This window comes from Drosophila serrata, unplaced genomic scaffold (assembly GCF_035046125.1).
Source record: "Drosophila serrata isolate PLE 108 unplaced genomic scaffold, ASM3504612v1 contig_267, whole genome shotgun sequence".
NCBI lineage: Eukaryota > Metazoa > Arthropoda > Insecta > Diptera > Drosophilidae > Drosophila > Drosophila serrata.
In genome coordinates, this window is record NW_028257165.1 from 32785 (window position 1) to 52652 (window position 19868).

General features: G+C 41.3%; 1 protein-coding gene across 4 annotated transcripts in view; it reads right to left on the minus strand.

Moving 5' to 3' along the window:
- Positions 1–18107, minus strand: part of LOC147643593 (uncharacterized) — a 29468-nt gene extending 11361 nt beyond the window's left edge. Inside the window, exons 1-3 of one of the 4 annotated variants that reach the window (XR_015271765.1) lie at positions 15135–18101; positions 2068–2140; positions 1752–1996 (exon numbers count right to left, since the gene is read on the minus strand). Coding sequence is in view for 3 of the 4 variants with exons in the window: in XM_086833056.1 (XP_086689182.1) it covers positions 8633–8705; positions 15135–15775 (714 nt within the window). In the remaining variant the exon portion in view is untranslated. Of the gene's footprint in view, positions 1–295; positions 2141–8496; positions 8706–15134 lie in introns of those variants that run through there. The other 3 variants (XM_086833055.1, XM_086833057.1, XM_086833056.1) reach the window with 3 other exon arrangements.
- Positions 18108–19868: the final 1761 nt, after the last annotated feature.

Below are 19868 nucleotides of genomic sequence, written 5' to 3' on the forward strand. Positions count from 1 at the left end.
GGCGGTCCTAAACCTAAGCCACACACTCGGCGGACTGGGGTATGTGGCCTCTACATAAAATCGACATGAAGTGTACGAGGGACAACGAGGGACAAACACATGTCGACGTCTACGTCGACGTCGGCGACGTGCCAAAGATACAGGTAGAGAGATACAGATACAAATGTATCTGCGCCAACTGCAGGGGCCCTGACCCTGATGCTTCTGCCTCTGCTACCCGTGACACTGCCAGAGTTTGAGAACTGACCAAGGCAGGGGAAGCGGGACGAGTGGACGATTCCACGAATCTCACACATTTTTGGCTCGCTTGATTATGATGATTACGAGGGCCCCGTGTTGACGATGATGAAGGATTAAGATGCGCTGTGGAGGACTCTGCGAGATACAAAGGTACATTTGCTAACACGGGATACCCGGCGATGCGTGAGATACGCCGCCATTTACTACTGCATCTTTATGGCCCACATTCGGGCCAACGCCTTCGCCATTAAGACAGAGACTGGCGACGTGGGCGTGCTGACTTTATACATACCTTGGGCAGTAAGGACTCTAAAGCAGGGAGGACCTGCACAGGAATTTTGGTCAGCATGCTTCGTGAGGAATTTGCATAGTAAACTAAAGAGCTCGGAGACTTCACGCTCTTTTGTGAGCATCTATGATCTAAAGCCAAGAAAACCCTCAGGCCTACACATTGAGATAACGATTGGCGCCTTTAAGAACCCTCTGGTAATTGTTGATGGTCCTGTCTTGAATGCTACCATATTTTAGTATTATTACTGAACAGAGCTTGTGAAAAGATCGTTTATTTAAAAGATGAGTAACACCTTACGCCGGGAATGTCTTAGAGCCATCGGATCTCTAGAACGCATTCAGCCACAGTTGTGTTAACAATTCTCAAACATTCTAGATCTCTACGCACCCATACGCAGCTCAATGAATTTTGTGTAATCACACATAAAAAAGCATTCTGCATTGAGATTCTACTCTCGAACATAGTTCTAGACACAAATATTTCTGGCTTCCAGTACAATTGCTTACATTGCCAATTTAAATACATAGGCGTTATGCATCTTTGTGTTACAAAGTGGGGCGTTGCCAGAGCGGACTCTTTGAGAGATGTCTAATGAGGGCAGGGGGTAGATCAACCCCTCTGATGACTGCTCTTCCTCCTTCTGTTCCCACCCCCTTTCCACTTACGAAGACACCGCCACTGCTCACTGCTCATCAATTGCTTTTGGTCAACGCCCCCGAGGACCCCGGCTACCAAGTTTCATTTTGGCTTTCTTGTGCGGCTTCCCTCAGCATATCGCGTGACTCGTCAGGCCAAAGGGAAAGCTGCCAAGGGGGCACGTTAGGGAGGAGTACGAGATGGGGAAAGGTACCAACTGTGCCGTGGCAACGCCTTCGATCGCCCAATGGCTGCCAAAGTATCCCCAATTACCTTTACGACTCCATTTAAAGTGGCCCACACTGAGACCCGGCCAAAACCGAAACCCGAACGGAAGTGCTCATTTTGCCTTTTTTCGGTTTACATTAATTTCTCATAACGCCAAACTTGACTTTTTAACAGCTCACAAAGTAGGAGGGCGCGAGGGGAGGGTAGAAAAAATTAATTTATTATGTTAACAATGGCCACACAAAAGTTTTGTAATGTTTAAGCCCCGGCAATTAAGTGACAGGAATTATCAACTCCCCGGGATCTTCGCATGTGTCAGAACCCGGGTTTTGGCCGGGTCTAGTTAGCCCTTGTCGTGGTAGCTGTTCCCCTCCCTCTCCGGTTGCGTGTTTAATGACATTATGATTAAAATCATTTTGTGTCACAAACAATTGTCGCACACACACTCACACTTGTGCTGGGCAAGGGAAATGGACGCGGGACATGTCATTTGGCCAAGGACCTCCCCCATGAGCACAGGCAAAAAGTCTCCTTAATTTCTGTTTTGATCTGTTTGGGCCTTTTCATGTTTTTAGTCGCTAATGAGCGTTTCAGGGCCGACTGTAAAAAAGGGTTAGCCAGCCAGAGGACGGTGCACTTTATAATTGGATATATTGTCAACGTTTAATTACCGTGCTTTAAGGGAACATACAAACTAGATGCATCGAGATGGAGCAGCTTTGCCATAATTTCAATGATTATTACCTAAAAAAAAGAAAGAGATTATAGAGATTAAACTACTGCTTAAAGCAAAGAATTACTAATCAAGCCTTTATGATTCATTAACACAAATATTATTTCCTGAAAATAGATAAGAAACCTTCGGAGAAAACCTCTTTTGAATTATATCTTTATAATAGTGATTTTCGGAAAGAGTCCATTCATTCAAGCATAAAATATAATATTAGTTCCCAGAATAAATTCCATATAGACCTGTTGCTTTCTAGGGAATTATATATGTCAGTGACATATAAATAAACCTTGGTTATTATCAAAATTTGGGTTATCAGGTCGCCGCCTGGCCGAGTGGCTTTGTCACTTAATGCGTCATGGTACCCAGTACCTAGTTTGGTCATAGTTATATGCACTTTTGTTATTTTATTTGTAATAATTTTTTACTTGCTTGAATTTATTTTAATTATCCGGTTTGCTTTACTCACAGCCCGTCCGAGGTAGAGCCCAAATTGATAAGAGCTCCGACCCGACGCCGTTCCCGACATGCACTGGCTTACGCAACTCCCTGATAAGTTGAGCCCCGGGAAGGATGGGGGCTCCGGGTGGCCCGAGGTGGCTTCCTGCCCCTTGATCCGCCTCTCCCCCCCTCCGCACCAGCCCCGACTGTTTGGTTTGTTTTATGTCTTGGCAAACATTCGATAAAGCAAAAAAAAAGGGGGGAAAAATAAAAAAGGAAATCTCAAGGCAAATATCGAGCGAGTAAAAGTTAAACAAACAAATAAATATTTGTTTATTATTTCTGTCACCGGCTTTTCTCACTGTATGCGTGTGTGTGTGTGTGTGTGTGTGTGTCATTCTGTCGTTGAACTTTCCGGCATTTGTGTGTCAATTTTAATGACACTTTGCCCGGAAAAATAGAATCCACCCAAAGAGGCGCAACTTGTTACCTTTTCTTTTTCAGTTTTCCTGGCTTGATTTATCACAGACACTTACGATGGATCCCGCCCACATAAGCGAGGTCAGAAACAAATGTCTAAATTCCGTCACGCACTTGCCCCTTAATCGCTTAGGAGTGCTTTAATTAAATAAAAAAATATATATGCTGGTAGCTGCAGGAATCCGAGGAATTTTAGAAGACTTTTGGCCAAGGCATCTCATCCTGGACAGTTATAAGACATTTTTCTCTTTTTTTTCTTGTTTGATAAACTTAAAGGCATTTTGCAATAATCACGAAGCAAGCAAGGGAAGAAAGAACAGGAGAGAAAAATATAAAAAAAGGAAATAAAATACACAGTTTTTCCCTTTTATATTCATAAACTTTTTTGTTACACCCCATCATCAGAGACTTTGAAAACTTTGAGAGAACAGACAGAACCGGTATTTCGATGCCTCCAATTCCCAACTCAAAGCATACACTGAACGAATACGATTCAAGGAATTCAAGAAGATTCCATATTAAATTATCTTTCTAGGCATGGGAACTGCATTGAAAGAATTTACAATAATTCTTGAAAGTAAGCTTGAAAGGACGAATTCTTTGTTTACAGCTGGAGCCTAATAATTACTATTGAGGAAAGCTCTATAATATATTTAATAAAATAAATGTATTTTAAAATATATATCTCCCTTTTTTATGTTTTTATGGGCGTATACCTCTATATACTTCCAGGGAACACATACAAACGAATGCAGCAGACAGACGCAGATGAAGAATCAACGAGGACGGACAAGGCCTGGACTGAAGTCAGACAGGCCCAAACCGAAAATGTATCTTACGGATACACAAACATGCCGCAAGTCTTTGTCTACGTAAATGGCCCATGAAAATGAGACAAGAATATATATAGCAGATACAAGGCGACCAGCAACAACAAAAAGGAACACGTCAGGAACAACAGGGGAAGGACAAGGGACAGGAGCTCAGCACGACAGTCGCCCGCCGTCTTCGACGCTTCGCTTCGATGGCGACATCTTCATAAAATAAAAATAAAAAAGTGCCAAAAATCGCGTGTTGATAACGGCGAGTAAAATGCTGGGAAACGAAGGGCAACCTATGAAACAAGCAGGGATGCTGCGCCAAGTACACAAGATGGTGATGAAGATATTAAAGCAAAATCATCGTTTTTGAAAAGAGCAACGACAAGGGAGGCAATAACTTTTGGTATTGCAGGGGAACAATTCCAAATTTAACATTACATTCACTTATAAAATTGTTGCCAATTAATGATAAAGCCAATAAAATTCTTTTTGAATTATTTTAAAACATTAATCAACTTCAATGATCTATCTAAACCAATAGGAAAGTTACCCCACACCCAAAGCATTGTGGGTGGTACTTTGCTTGATTATACTCGAATTCATAAAAAACTTTAATTAAACAGGACCGATTGCAAAAGAAAGTGTTGAGCAACATTCTTTGGTGTTGCCAACATAAATTTATATGTTGCAGACTTTCAATAAACACAGAAACTTTATTGTCTAATAACATCCATATTTATTATCCGATTTCGATCAAATTATCTTCAAAGTATGTGAAAAAATCGCTCTTTAAGACCTGACTAATCATTTCATCATAGATACAAGCTTGCAACTTTATTGTTAGAATCAGAGTATATACGCATAATTATACAAATTAATTTTCTGATTACTTAACTCGAGAATATAACTATTTTATGAATTTTAGGGGCGTTAGTAGGCGTCCCTTTGTTTAGTGGTACCTATCGGTACCTGATACCTGTGGCTTACCCAATTTTCGTAGCTGATTACCCCTAATAATACAGATTCATTTCACTTTCCTTTCCTCAAGTTGGGCATTCTGAGCTCACCTTAATACCTAATCATTGCACGCAATTAACATTAAGGAAAGGGAAAAAAAGATGCCAATTACATCGATTGGGATTGCAATTACAAACTTTTATCGCTCAATTTGAGAGAGCGGTAATTGCTACGCTTCGCTTGCAATGATGCAACTTTTATTGTTTCCTTTTTTTTTATTTGCTGCTGCTCGCTGTGGCGGCAAGGCAAAATTGAATTGCTAATGAACTAAACATGAAAATTTAATTAAAACGCGCCTAATTCAGCTGCACCAAGAAGCAGAAACACGAGATGGCAAAACAAACTAATATATACATATTTTTATGGGATTCCGTTGCAATATATATGGAGCATATTTGCCCATCGTAAATAAATCATTTGATTTATGATTAAACATTTTTCGCATATTTTGTGGTTTATTAATTACTCATAATGGTATATTTTATATAAACAAATAAATTGAGCCACACAAAGTGGCCAATCATTTGTTTTGTATTGTTTAGAATATTTTTATACCCTTGCAGGGTATTATAATTTCAGTCAGAAGTTTGCAACGCAGTGAAGGAGGCACCTCCGATTATATAAAGTATATATATTCTTGATCAGGATCAACAGCCGAGTCGATCTAGCCATGTCCGTCTGTCCGTCTGTCCGTCTGTCCGTTTCTACGCAAACTAGTCTCTCAGTTTTGAAGCTATCTGAATGAAACTTTGCAGTTAGTCTTCTATATACTCTCACTCGTATATATGACGGAACGGGCCGGATCGGACGACTGTATCATATAGCTGTCATAGGAATGATCGGAAAAGTTTTACAAAAAAAATTATAAAATTTTTAGTTTTCAACAGAATTTGATCAAATTTGAGATATAGCCATTTCATATTATTCTACAATTTTGTGTAAAATTTTATGAAAATCGGACGGCTATATCATATAGCTCCCATAGGAACGATCGAGAAATTAATACAATTAAATTTATAACTTTTTTAGTTTTCAGCTGATTATCATCCAATTTGAGGTATAGCCATTTTATATAAGTTTTAAATTTTGTGGCAAATTTCATAAAAATCGGACGACTATATCATATAGGTGCCATACAAACGATCGTTTGATGTAGAGGAAAAATGCAAATCTGTGAATGTAAAACTGCAAATATAATATGTATAGGTGAATGAAATGAAAGCAGGTATTACTTCATTGTTTTTTAACACAAATATATCTAATTTATATTGTATGGATTCCTATTCATAGAAGTTCTATCTGCAAGGGTATATAAACTTCGGCGTGCCGAAGTTAGCTTCCTTTCTTGTTAACTCTACTTATATACTTTGTCAATTTAAGGTTCAAATTTACAGAGTTTATTCGCAGTACGCTTTCTGGGAGGAAAGAATGACTGATTGGTTGACTGACGACTGGTCGATGCGCTTCACTGATCGACTGTTATTTGGACCAGAACTCAAATTTAATTACAATTCCAGGGACATTTCCATTACATTTTCCAGGACCTCAATTCGAAGTTCGAAATGCTCTAGATATGGTTTGTGATGCTAATAAAATAAGAATCAATATATAGAAGACCAATGAAAATGAATCAGTAAATTATTATAACTTCCAAAGAGACTTTCTCTAAGTATCAGACAGTACAAGTAATTGTTCAACAACTTAAGCATTCTAACAATTCAATGTGTTACACTTCTCGTGAAATCATTGTTAGCTCTTGAGAGGGTATTCTGAGAGGTTTGAGTGCTTAATTGGACAGCCGACAGCAGGAATGGCTGTTAAGTGTCGTATTTTTTCTTTTTTTTTGAGAGGAGAACCAGCTCAGGGTATAATCATAAACAACATTGTCAATTACTCAATCGTTGACAGGAAAAAACGGTGCGAATTAGTGAAACGGTGGCGTCCACTATTATAGTAATTATGCCTCTATCGGGCACTGTGCCTGCCTTTGGCAGTGCGAAAAGGTCGAATGCGATGATTACTGGCAAAAATTGAGAGAATTGATTGAAAAGGCGTTAGAGGAGACGCCAAACCAATTGATTGTAACACCTGTTGCGGTTACTAAAAGTTCTTAAACGGGTTTTGGGTGCCCTCCCGCCACTCCACACTCGGCTTAATTAACTTTTAATTACCATTTGTTCTGGCTTTCCCTTGGACCGCCGCTGGCCACGCTTCCACATGCAATTTAATATGATTTTATTTCAAAATAAACGTATTTATGCAATCAATTTGATTTTATTTTAGCTAATTAGAATGGCAAACACCGCAACGCTCCACTCTTACTGGCCGCAAACTAATTTCACGCGTACACACACACACATAACATAACAAATAAAACTACAAAAATGTTGAAACAATTTCTGTGACACTGCCTCTGGTTATTTATTAATTAATATATTTGAACACACAATTTCATGTCTAATCAATGGGCCAAACAATGGTCGGAGACCGCAACGACATCGCCACAGTCTACGAGGGCAATGGCAAAAATTTCATTTTCAATTGACAATTCAATTCAGTTTGATCAAAAGTCAGGCCTGACACTCTTTAAGCCGATTATAATGGTTGTTTAGTCTCCTCAGTTTCCCCTTCCTTAGCTGGGTGTGTATCTATGTTATGTATCTACACTTCCCAACGCACTTCATCATCAGGGGGTTTTTCCTCAATGTCTGCTTCCGACTTTCAACCGATTCTCACATTTTCTTTGATTAGCTTTCCGATTTTTACCTTTCTTCTGCTTTTCCCACTCAGTTTCCTTTTTGAAAGCTTCTTATTGTCTAGCTTGGCTTTGAATAGGCGTCAAAGTGGGACAAGGCACAACGTCAAGGTCAAAGCCAAGCGAAAAGCAAAAGCAAAAGTATTTAAAGCGGAAGGAAAAAGTAATCGATATTAAATAATAGCTTTGTCCATAGATTCTGTGATCTTGAAAGTGATTTTACTCAACAGTATCGGTTCGTAGTGATATTAAATAAGATAATTTTTTGTGAATAATACAATTTGTGTTCCTGTCACTGTGTACTTTAGACTGTTTTAGCTTTATAGGTTGCGAATTTTAGGTCTATCTTAAAAATGAAGCTAAAGATAAATAGTCTCAAGTCTCAGAGATGTAATTGTAAAAGATCAAAGTTCTTATTAATAATACAAAGGATATTAATGCCAAACATTGGGGTCTGTTAGAATTTCTTTACACCCATTTATTATATATTTAAACTTTAAATGTCCTTCTGTTTATTGCTAACATTTTGCACCCTATTCCCGCGCACACCCTGTCGTGCCACACACATTCCCCCATCCATCTTGGCAACTTAATAATAGTCCATGGAAAATACGTTGCCATTGCATCAAGTGCATCTCTAACGTGCATTCGATTCCTGCTGCAGTTGCCGCGGCGGCAGCATAATTGCCACATGCACCACAGAATCGAGTTCAGTTGCGGAGCTTATCGCCGCATGACCGCCATGCCCATCACTCATACGCCATGTTTGTCCAGTCGATGCTTAAAAAGTTAATGACTAATTTTCGCTGGCGCGCAGAGCGAAAAAATGTGATGCCAGCAACTGCCGTCACTCGGTTTTTGGGATGCCTGTCTGGCCAGTGATGTCAGTTGTTGCAGCAGAGGATGCAAAGGGGGGAGAGGGGGGGCAGTTGTTGGCTTTCCAGCTGCAATGGCAGGGGCATAGCTCTGCTGCTGCTGCTGCTGCTGTTATTTCAGCTGCACGCCACCGTTCTGGACCAGGGGAGGTACCTCTGCTCCCGGCACACATTACACTTGCAAATAAATCTGTAGAATTTGGTGTATTTTTAAATAGGAGCCTATTTAAGCTATTACTTTTTGCTTAACATATATTAGATACTAGATCTTTAGACAATAAAACACTAACTAACAAAGGTAGTGGCAAGTTTAGCTCGTTAGAATTTTAGCTTTTAAGAACCCAAGTTAACTTAGATTACAATATTACTATATGCATTTTTCATCTGAAATTTAAAACTCCTCTGAGTGTAAAAGGGCAGAGAATGGGGCAGAGTGGGCGGTGGTGCGTCCATCGCATGCTGCCTGACGTTATAATTAATGAAAATTTGCCACGACTCTGTTGATGCTGCTCCTGCTGCTGCCCTGCCCCAAAAGTGTGCTCACAAAATAGATGCAAAATCCGCAACAACGGCACCAGGCCACTCCGCAGCATCCAGAGCTCGGGCTAATATGATTTTGATTTTGGCGGTTGGCATTAGAATGCCATTAAGTTGTCGGTTTGTTGGTTTTCTCTTCAACGGGGCTCACACACTATGATTCTGGCGCGTCGATTTGCACATCGATGCATAAATTATGCATCTGTTGCACAAATGTGCGCATGGTGCCGGGCCCTAAATGGAATACTTGGGGCGAGGTCACAGACCAGTGGAGTCTGAACACTTACAGTCGTCTGGCTGGATTTCCTGCATTGAAAATCATAATTAAAGAGTTGGCTCATAGTAGCTTTATGTATCAATTCACAATCTATCGGATCTCTCTGTGGTGTATCATGATATTATTTATGCTTTCTTGAAAAGGTTTCCAAATAGGTCAAGGCAACTGCTTCAAGATCTAAGTTTTTAAAACAATTAATACAATCTTTTAAATATGTTTGTAACTGATTCAAACTTTTACCAACCCTTTTTCACACTACAGAAATGATCAGTATCAGACCATCATACATATTAATATACCATAGTGCCTAATCAGTACTAAGGATTACGTAAAAATTTTGCATTCGATTTTTTAATTATTAAGAGACTTGATGGTATAGATTCCAGTGAACAGTTCCCTCGTCTATTGTACAAGTTACTTCACTACAGTTACAGTAAAAGACAAAGAAAATGTTTTTTAAAAGCAGAACCGATGATGCTGATCCAAAATATTTGAATGTAACATAAATACTTTTGAGGGTTCGGAGTCTTTTCTTTTATAGAATTGGTTCAATAATATTTTAAAAGGTTTAGGACCGGTTTCTACCCTCAATGACAAAGTCCTTGATTCTCAACCCTCCTTATGTTTATCCAAACGTGAAGATATAACAGATCCCTTTTAACTGTTATGTCATTTACTGTTATGCTCTAGCAAATGGTTGCTTTTGGATATTGGTACCACTCAAAACAACTGTAAGTTACTTCATCTTCCATCTTTGTCCCTGTTAATGCTATAAACTGTAAAATTCACGATAGCAAAACAAATGTTTTTAGCCAAAACTTGATCTGATAGTGTTAGGAAGGGCAGAATCGGGTCTTTAAAGCCTATCTTCTACTTCAAATTCGCGAACAGTTTTAGTCCCTGTTAAAATTTGAATAACAACTCAATTTTAGAGTTAGCAGAAACCAGGACCCAGAGTCCCTGTCGTGTCCATGATGGTTTCAGATATCCACTGTGTTATTGTGCTTTACAGGACAAGTAAATGCGTAACAGTACTCTCTTATTGTTTTTGTTCTGAAAAATTATTTGAGGGGTTACTGATTTGCTATTACCACAATTAGTGGTAGTGAGGAAAGAAGCCACTACTGTTGGTAGTTTAGTGAGGAAAGTCGACTCTAATTTGGGTTTATTTATTATGATTCCCTGTGAAAGGATCAAGGGAAATGAACTTTTGATCAAATCGTGATTGTTTTAGTATTTAGTAATATTTAAAAAAAAGTTTATATTCGGAAACGTTTCGCACTTAAGTAAGTCACATTAAAACATTATGGTCTATTTCACTCAAAATACTTAACTGACTAAGCAATATGTAAAGTATCTCTGGCAAGACACCTTCCGACCCATTCATATCTCATATTTCTGGCAAGTGTCTCGTACATTTGTCATCCGAGATTACTATTTCCTACCTATTTCCTTCACCTAATTTCTCCTAATAGCACAGTTTGCTCCCCCACTCGCTTGGGGTGGGGGGTTAGCCCGAAAGTCCCCACTTGAGACACGCTGTGAATTTTACCTTTTTTGATTTATGGCCCCGAAAAGTCGCGAATGCAGCGCCCCTGCAGCCATTGTTACTAGAGACAAAGTAGCGTGCGAGCAGGGAAAACAACTGCAAGCCGCAAAAAGAAAATATAAAAAAACGTCTGCATTCTACAATTGCGATTTGCGAACTGCGAATTGCATTTTCCATGGAACGTAAATGGAAGCTATTTAGCAAAATGTGCACGAAAAGCAACAACGAACGGCGAACGGCAAACAGCATCCCAGCTAAAAAGATACAGCGTGTAAGGGGGCCAGGGGGCGTGGCATGGGGGGGAGGGGTAAAAGGGGCACGAGGAGCTGCGGCTGGGGTACATGGGTTCGGCGGCTTTGCTCCGTTTTGAGGTCAATGTACAAAGCATGCAACCAGGGAGCATTTATTACGACTTAATGCGCTCCCTGAGGGAACAAGGGGATTTCGGTGGGTTGCCAGGGGAGGCCGGGGGAGGCTCTAATTTCGTGTTTAAACTGCTTTTCACACAAACCACTCACACACACATGCGAGGCCAGCTGGATGGTGGCTGCCTCAAAAAACATATAAAACTAAAATATGAAGAGGAATATTTTTCGGCTTACGAACCGAACGTGCGGCACCCTGCCCTTATGAGGGCAACACGGGCTGTCTGCGAGTCGAGCATGCCCCTGCCCTGCAGGGTATCCCAACAAAAGCAATCACAGCGAACTAAGAATGCGGCGAACAAGTGGAAAAAAGCAAAAACAAAAAGGGCTGACAGCAGGAGGTGCAACAAAGACTCAGGTCTAAAAGAAGGGGCAATGGGGGGGTAGAGATTCAGCTACAAGCAGAAGACTGGGAATCTCGCCAAGGCACTTACACACTCGCCTGGCAACACAGCAATATATGTATATATCCACACACAAAATATTACAATGAACAACAAGACAAAATAAACAAGCATATAAACTAAATTCGGCAAGTCGAAGGTTCTATACCCTTGCTCTTGGCCTATGTCGTATGATATATGTTATATGATAAACGTATGTATTTTGTATATAGTCCTCGATATTCTTCCTGAAGCCGAAGCTTGTATACACTTTCTGTTTGCAATTGAAGCCAAACGTACCAATCACTATAAAGTTATTTAATAGTTTTGAGTGTTAGTATGTCAGATAAGTAATACAATCCTCAAATGTTATGGTGTAAAACATTTACAACAATTTAATAATGATTTACTAATTATTTTTCTATGATTTCAAAAAGTTCCTTCTGATTCCTTATATAAAATGGTTATTAAATAAGAAGCTAAATCGAATCGGCTGTTGATGATACATACACTTCCAGAGTTCCTGTGTGATTATGTACCACGTGTTAACACGTTTTGCATGTTATTAAGTTTCAGGATACATAGTAAATACAGTCGTATTTGTGAAGTGTTTAAATGTAGGGCGCATTTGTAAGAAGCATTTGGCATACTAAGTGGGTTATACTTGCACCAAAAAGTGTGTGCCCCTTAAGGTGATCAGTTCGGTGATCGAGATGCCATTGGCAGTGGGCGCGGGGACATTAAGGGCGTGGCCACTGGCCAGCAAAAGCGAGAGTACCGCTTTGGCACCCGCCAAAATCTTGGCAAGCCACAATGCTAAAATGGCCAAAACTAGCTGGCAAATGGTAATGCCAAGAAGTGCTAGGAAGAGAGCCGCAGCAACCACTGGCAATGGCAACCTATTATATTACACTTTCGACGTCATCGCGATGCTGCTGCTGCAGCTGTTGTTGCTGTTGCTGTTGTTGCTGTTGTTGCTGTTGCTGCCGTTTCGGAGTCACTTAAACGAGATAAATCAACGTGGGCGATTACACAATATCTCAGGGTGATTGTCTCTCTTTCCCCCACCCCCTTGGCTGGTCCGCGCTCTTGCGCTTATGTCTGTGCATGACTTGGCAAAAAATGTGCAACTGCAACTGCAACACCAACAGCAACAGCAACAGAAACAGCAACAACATCAAGTTGAGCCCACAGTCGGCAAAAGACTCGCGCCATTGGAGCAGTGGGTCGCACTTGGGGTCTCGTGGAAATATGTGGAAAGACGTGGAAAACCTGTAAGACAAAAGTAGACAAAATCAATAGCACACACACACTGGCGCACTCGTACACCGGGGCGACACTGCAAATAAACAGAAATGATGACAGCAATTGCAGCAGCAACAAATGCTGGCTTTTCATTGCTGAAGCAGCAGGCAGTTACTCTGCCCCTGCAGTTGTTGTGTTTTCAGCTTTATGAGCGATAATTAAAGTTAAATGTCTGTGCTGCGCTGCGAAGCTGCGGATGTTACTCGTACTTGCTGGCATCAGCAATACTCTAGCTGCCAAAGACTGCAAATTGTTGTGTGTTTGTGTGTGGAAAAAAATAAAGTTTTAATGACTACTCTCTGGAGGGGAAGAGTGTGTCTCAGGCTCGCCTTCAGTCGGGTTCCCTTGAATTTGGTGCGGCAAATCGAGGTCAGCTAAACCAAGAGCCGAAAACGAACCCTGAGGAGATTATCTGGAGGTCTTGAGTACTGCGATGCAGATGCATCTCAGAGATCTCCGAAAGGGGATAGTAAAAACACGTGAAGCAAAGAATAAATATAAAACATGCAAAACCAAAACCAAGCAACAGCAAAATGTCATGTTTTGTGGCGGTATAAAAAAGAAACACACTCGAAAATAAACAAAAACCCAAAAAAAAAAACACAAACACACACACACACACACAAAAACAAAAGCAAACAAATAAATAAATCAAAAAGAGTTCAACGACCAAAAGTCGAAATGATTTCCGACAGCCAACGAAGAGAGACGACGACATCGGGCAGAAGCCGACGCGATGATGTGTACTTCGGTGGGGGCAGGGGGGCCACGGGGGGCTGGCGATAAGGGGGCCGGCGATGGGGCCAATTGACAAAACATTCGCGGCGCGTTAATCGTACCGAGAGATACAGATACAACAGCGGCGATAGCAGATAGGCAACGCTCGCGTGTGGATGGAAGCAGAACCGATACAGGAGCGGAATCGAAATCGAAATCAGAGTCAGAGCCAGAAACCAGAAACCTGAAGCCTCGTCGTCGGTGGTTAAATAAGTTTATGCATGATTTGCATGCAGCTACAACAGCAGCCATTTAATTGAAATGCTAAATGCTAAGAGCCAAAAGTCTGCAGCTTGTGCAGCAAACACAGCTAAGCCAAACAGAAGTCAGGCAACCGAAGAGAGCACAAGAGGAAGTAGAAGAAGTATCTGCTTATGCATCTGTATCTGTATCTGTATCTGTATCTGAATGCAGCCTGGAAGCCACTACCGCTCTACCGCCCACGCACCGCCCATGGAAAGTCAGCAGCTACTGCGGCTCATCAGCGTCCATTTGGGGCTGATAAATGGAGGCATGTTGTGCGTATCTGCCAGATACAAATACGAATGACTGCAGTCGTTCGCTTTGTTTCCACAGCCGCTGCTTTTGCTGCTGCTGCTGCTGCGCTGCGCATTTTTAATGAGCGGAAATTAGTTGGCATTGCGGCAAGATGTTTTTGTGGCTGCCCATTTAAGTAGATACAAATGTATCTGTAAGTCATAAATTCACAATCAGCGAGGCGCGTGCCTGGCCGAGTGTTTACAAAGTCAGCTACTCACATGTACGATTATTGTACCGATTACCTGTCAGATAAATTTAGCGCAAATCGGTTATTAGTGTTCTCCAGCCTGAGCAGCTCGCTGGGGATTTGATTAACGCATCGATTGTAGTTCGGATTCAACGGAGTCACCTATTTTTGGCCGAGTCTTTTGGCTCACACAGCCACTTTTGGCTCATTTTTTGGGCTATGCAACTCGCAGATATATTTAGGTTATCCGCTTTTAGCAGAGTCTTGGCACGGCCAACAAGTCCACAGATACACACTCGTGCAATTCCGTTTATAGCCATAAAGTGCTTCTAAGAGATACATTGGCCAGACGAAATGCAGGGATGTGCAATTGCAGATGTTGGTGAAGAGAAGTTGGGTCTTCCCATAACCTAAAGCCTAATTAGACTGCACTCTTCTACTGCATTGGTGTATTTATAAAGGATAAGTCACTAAACACATAATTCACTGCACTGTCAATCGACTTCTAAGGTTTATATCTATATTGGTTCTAAAATTAACCTAGTCCCAAGATGTACATTTGTATCCATATTTCCTTTGATTAACGTTACGAACTGTGAACTCTTTAGCTTTTCCGCTATATATTGTCGTAACACTCACCTGTCTGATGACTCCGAGGAATCGTAACGATCCAGACACCGCTTCTTTGAACCCCTATTCCCACTTCCGCGCTCTGTTGACGTCTTGCTGACTCCTTGCCTGGTTGATGTGGTTGTTGTTGTTATTGTTGCTGTTGTTGTTGCAGTCTTCCTGGCGCCCTGATAGAGCTGAGATCGCAATGCGTTTATATCCAATTTGGCTGACTGTGCCCCCAGTCCACCGGCCACGGAGCCCGCCCCCCGTTTGGTGCCCTGCACGATGCCAATGCTGCTGGGAGTACTAAAGGTTCGCGCTGGCTTTGCCGGCGGCTTCAGTTCGATATCCGCGACGGATGGGGTAGCGGGGGCCGGCAGCCGGGTGACGGTGGGTGTGTCAGCCGTTGTTGTACGTGGTGTTGCCTCTTGCGTTGTTGCTGTTGCTGGTGGTGGTGTTGGTGTTGTTGTTGTTGTGTTGGTGTCACTGGTGCCGCCGGCGCCAATTGTCAAACTGTTTAAATTGACGCTGTTTTTCAGCTGATCAAACAATGACAAAGCCGTGGTGGGGCTATGCATTGCCACCCCTTTTGCTGTGGGTGGCGGTGGGAGAAGGGCCACCGATTCTTCAGTCTTGAATGCCGTATCCTTTAACTGAGTGGCAGACATTTTCCCTGGCTTTGTTCGGCAACTATTTCACTTGTTTCACTTTAGCTACTGGTTCTAACGAAGCTCCTAATTTCCCCACCCGGCTGTCACTATTCCTCGGGCCGGAGCCAGGCGCTTCAAGTGCTCGCCGCACATCCTAAGTATTCACTGTTGTAGTTAGTCGATGGAAATCCAATTTTAATTGCTCTAATCGGAAAGTTCTTGGTCAGCAATTTAAGACCGCACTGCAAATGCCTTTAAGTGGTATGGCCTTTTGGCTGCGCAAATTCAAGTATTTAATTCGCTATGAACTTGCACTTTTCCGGATGTCGACGGGTGGTTCTCCGGTTACGAGGGACGTGGAGGATGTTTAGAGAATATATTCAACTGAAATTCATTTAATTCATTGGCATTTTTGGCTGCACTTCACTCCCGGCACTTATGACACACATTCTTCAACTCGATTCGAATCGATTCGAATTCGATTGATATTTCACTTGATCAGCATTTAATTAGACAACGTTGCGGGATTGATTTTGGTTGTGGCTTGGTTTTCGGTTTACGGGTTTCGGTTTTCGGTTTTGCGTGGGGCTTTTCGATTTCGGACTCGTTATCAAGTGTTTCACTGTGCTTTATGGCTTTGTGAATGGCTGATGGCTGATTGTTGCTTCGTTCTCGCTTGCTTCCGGTGCACACCCGAAACTAATTCTGCAAGACAGGCAAAAATCGCCAGATTCGCGCATTTGGGTAAACGTAAACATTAAACATTAAGACCGATATCAAAACTGGTTCTAGCATTCGCGTTCAGCCTTTGTTTTGTGGGAGCAGCAGGCAAATCTAATCAACTGCACTTGCATTCCACCATGCCACACCAGCGATTTGCCTCTTGATGGGGCCGACTTGTCTGGCGAGCTAGCTGTGTACCTACTAGTAATTAATACCGCTTAATTGATTGTACTAGCTGGACCAAGTCTGGGAAGCGCCGAGCGCTGAGCACTGCAACTGCAAACTACGAATTCCGCAACCCCGCCGATTGGCGAACGAAAAAACTGCGATCCCCACGAAAAAAAACTGCGGGCTGCTCTCGCTCTGCCTGCCGACTGACTGGGCGAGTGGGGCCGAGCGCCACTGCCCGGCCGAAGTGGGGAGACGACGCGCCCCGAAGCGGGAGCCGAGCGCCAGCCGAGGGGCTTAACCAACTAGAACCGGGCACAAATCAAGATACGAAGCTCGCGCGAGCCAAGAACGAAGGCAACGAACTGCCGTTCGTGAGCTTAGTGGCGTCCGAGCAAATGTTCACTTTTGATTTCTGTGCAGCGGCAGCAGGTTTTCTCGACAGAGAGTGCGGGAACCACAGTGGGAGGGGGGGCTATCTGGGAAAGCTTGTTGCGCCACAACAACGTGTATTCGTGTGCGAGTGTGTTTGAACTTCTGGGAAGGTTCGCGTTCGGGTTCGGGTTTGGTAGTTTTGTTAGTTGCTGCCGAGGTGTCCGCGGGTGTTCGGTTCGAGTAGGTGGCAAGTTTACTCGCACACACGCAGGCCCTGCTGCAGCTACCTGTTGATATGTGTGGGAACTAATCAGAATACGAGGGGTTCCTGCGTGAAACCGGTTTGCCTCAGAAGCCGAGCTTTGGCAGAGAAATGCAGATATGGGGACACATTGAACCAAACTAATTTGCTTCCTCTTGCCCTCGGAGCCGCAAAGATGGTCGAAGGAAACAGAAAAAGTAAACAGAGACTAAGCAAACCCAAACAATAACAAAGCAATGACAAGAAAGTCAGCTCGCAAACTCAATCCAAAGTCACAACTGTTATCAGAGACCAAAGAGAGAGAGCCGAGAGAGGGCGATCGGCTCATTCACACACACATCCTCACATGGCCACTCATGCGAAATCACGTCATGAAAACAAAAACAAAACAGCCAGGGGACAGTGGGGGTGGAGGTGGGAGGTGGAAGCGAAAAATCAAAGCCAACACGTGCTTTTATTACGTTACAGGCAAGTGTGCGTACGCGAGCTTGTGCTCGTGTGCGTATGTGTGATGCAACTCTGAGAATGCAAAAGCGAGTGGGGGACAAGGACGGCACATGTTTACGAGTACCAGTTGTGTGAGTGTAACTCGTTTGAGGGGGGCCCAGCCTTATTGTTGTTGTTGTTCTTTCGAGAATATTTCGGTTCTCATTGGTATATTTATGAATTTTATTCCCTGCTCTAAATTTAAACTCAATTGCACCTTTTTAAACGTTTAACATCGCACAACAAATCACACCACTGATTATTTCTTATTCGATTTTATATGTAAATTACATTTCCCGAGTACGCGGAGACGCGATTGCTTGCTAAAAACGAACTAAGTTTGCGGTTTGCTTTTGCTGTTGCCTTTGCCGATGCATTTTCCTCAAAGCCAGCTGCAACTGAGAAAGAGAGAGGGAGAGAGCACAAGCAAATAGAGAGAACAAATGGGAAAAAAGAAATGAAGAGAGCATTGCATTTTTTAACAGTTGCTTGTGCTTTGATTAATGATCTAATAATACTTATATTATTTTAATTCTGCCTTCTTTGTACAATATTTAACAAGAAAGAAAGCCAATTTCTCCACGCCGAAGTTTGTTTACCCTTTACTAACTGCAAAGTTTCATTCAGATAGCTTCAAAGCTGAGACGGACGGAAAGTCGGACGAATATACTGTTGTTGATGCTGATCAAGAATACATATTTTTAGAGGGTCTTCTTCTGTGTTTCTATAAAAAGCGAAGGACGAGGGAAAGAAATACGTTTATGTATAGTGCATTTGTTTGTGCATTTTTGAATTAAATTGTAGGATAATGGCCAAACCTGTAGAGTTGATTAATTTGTGATACTTTGATACTATTAATATAATAGTGCAGGGCTGTCTCAAACTAGATTGTTTGGTCTCTGTACTTTCTAAATGTAAAAGAGTACTGTGACGTATTTCAAAAGCTGTTCTATGTCATATAAAAAGTTGAAAGATTATCAAGATGGGGAAACAAACTATAGTCTTAAACAGAAAGTTCATACTAGATAAAACAGTGCTTGCTAGAACTTTTCCGCAGATACATCAATGTTCCGGAAAGAAAAATAAACGTCCATGCTATGTTTTAAAAAGCAATATCAACATCTATGTAACGATGTTAATAAATGTGTTTTTGTTTTTTTAATTCTGTATGTGAGCTCCTGAAAAGTCTTGGTACTCTTAACGCATTTTCAGACAGCACAAGCTTGGATGTATAAATAAGTACAGAAGATCCCTTTTATTTATAACAATTGCAAGTTTTATATACATAAATAAATTAAAACTATTGCTTATATAGCAAAAAAAAATTTACCTTAAGCATTTATATCTCTGAAAAATACAATTTTATTTCTAACAATTCTTCCTTGATCCTAAATGTTTGCTGGGACTACGAATCCAATGTTTCGATGCATTTCTCTTGGCAACAATGTATCTAGCATGCTCATGTTGCCGAAGTCAAGCTGTTGATCGACTCTTGTTGCCATAAAAAGACTGGTTGCACTATAACAGCCATAAAACAAGAAACCATAAATGTTATAGCAGCCAGTTGTTGTCAGTAAACAAACTTAAGCGCTTAGTTTCAAACGATCTTTTGAATATTTCCGTTATCCAGAAGTAATTTAAAATTAAGAATATAAAAAAGCTAGAAAATTATGATGATTTACATACGTTTTGCGATATTCTTTTAACTTTTTTAAGGCAATCGACTTTTTTATTAAATATATAATAACGATTTATGAGCTTAAGTAGAGGAAGATTGTGTGTACTGATTTTTCTTTTTTTATTTGGTATAAGAGATGTGAGGTCCTGTACAAAAAAGGCTAATTAAGGCTATTTTTAGAAAATATAATTATATATATATATATATATATATATATATATATAACATAAGTATACACTGAATATATGGCTTTCTCATCTCATTCGCCTGTCCGTATGAACCAGCAGACTTTTGAAACTAAAGCAAATAAAGCTACCCAAATTGGTGATTACATTGAAGCCTGTTGAAATTGTGAAAATTCTCTAAATTGATCTTATTAAATATATTTTTATAAGCAACATACTTAATTAACCCTAACG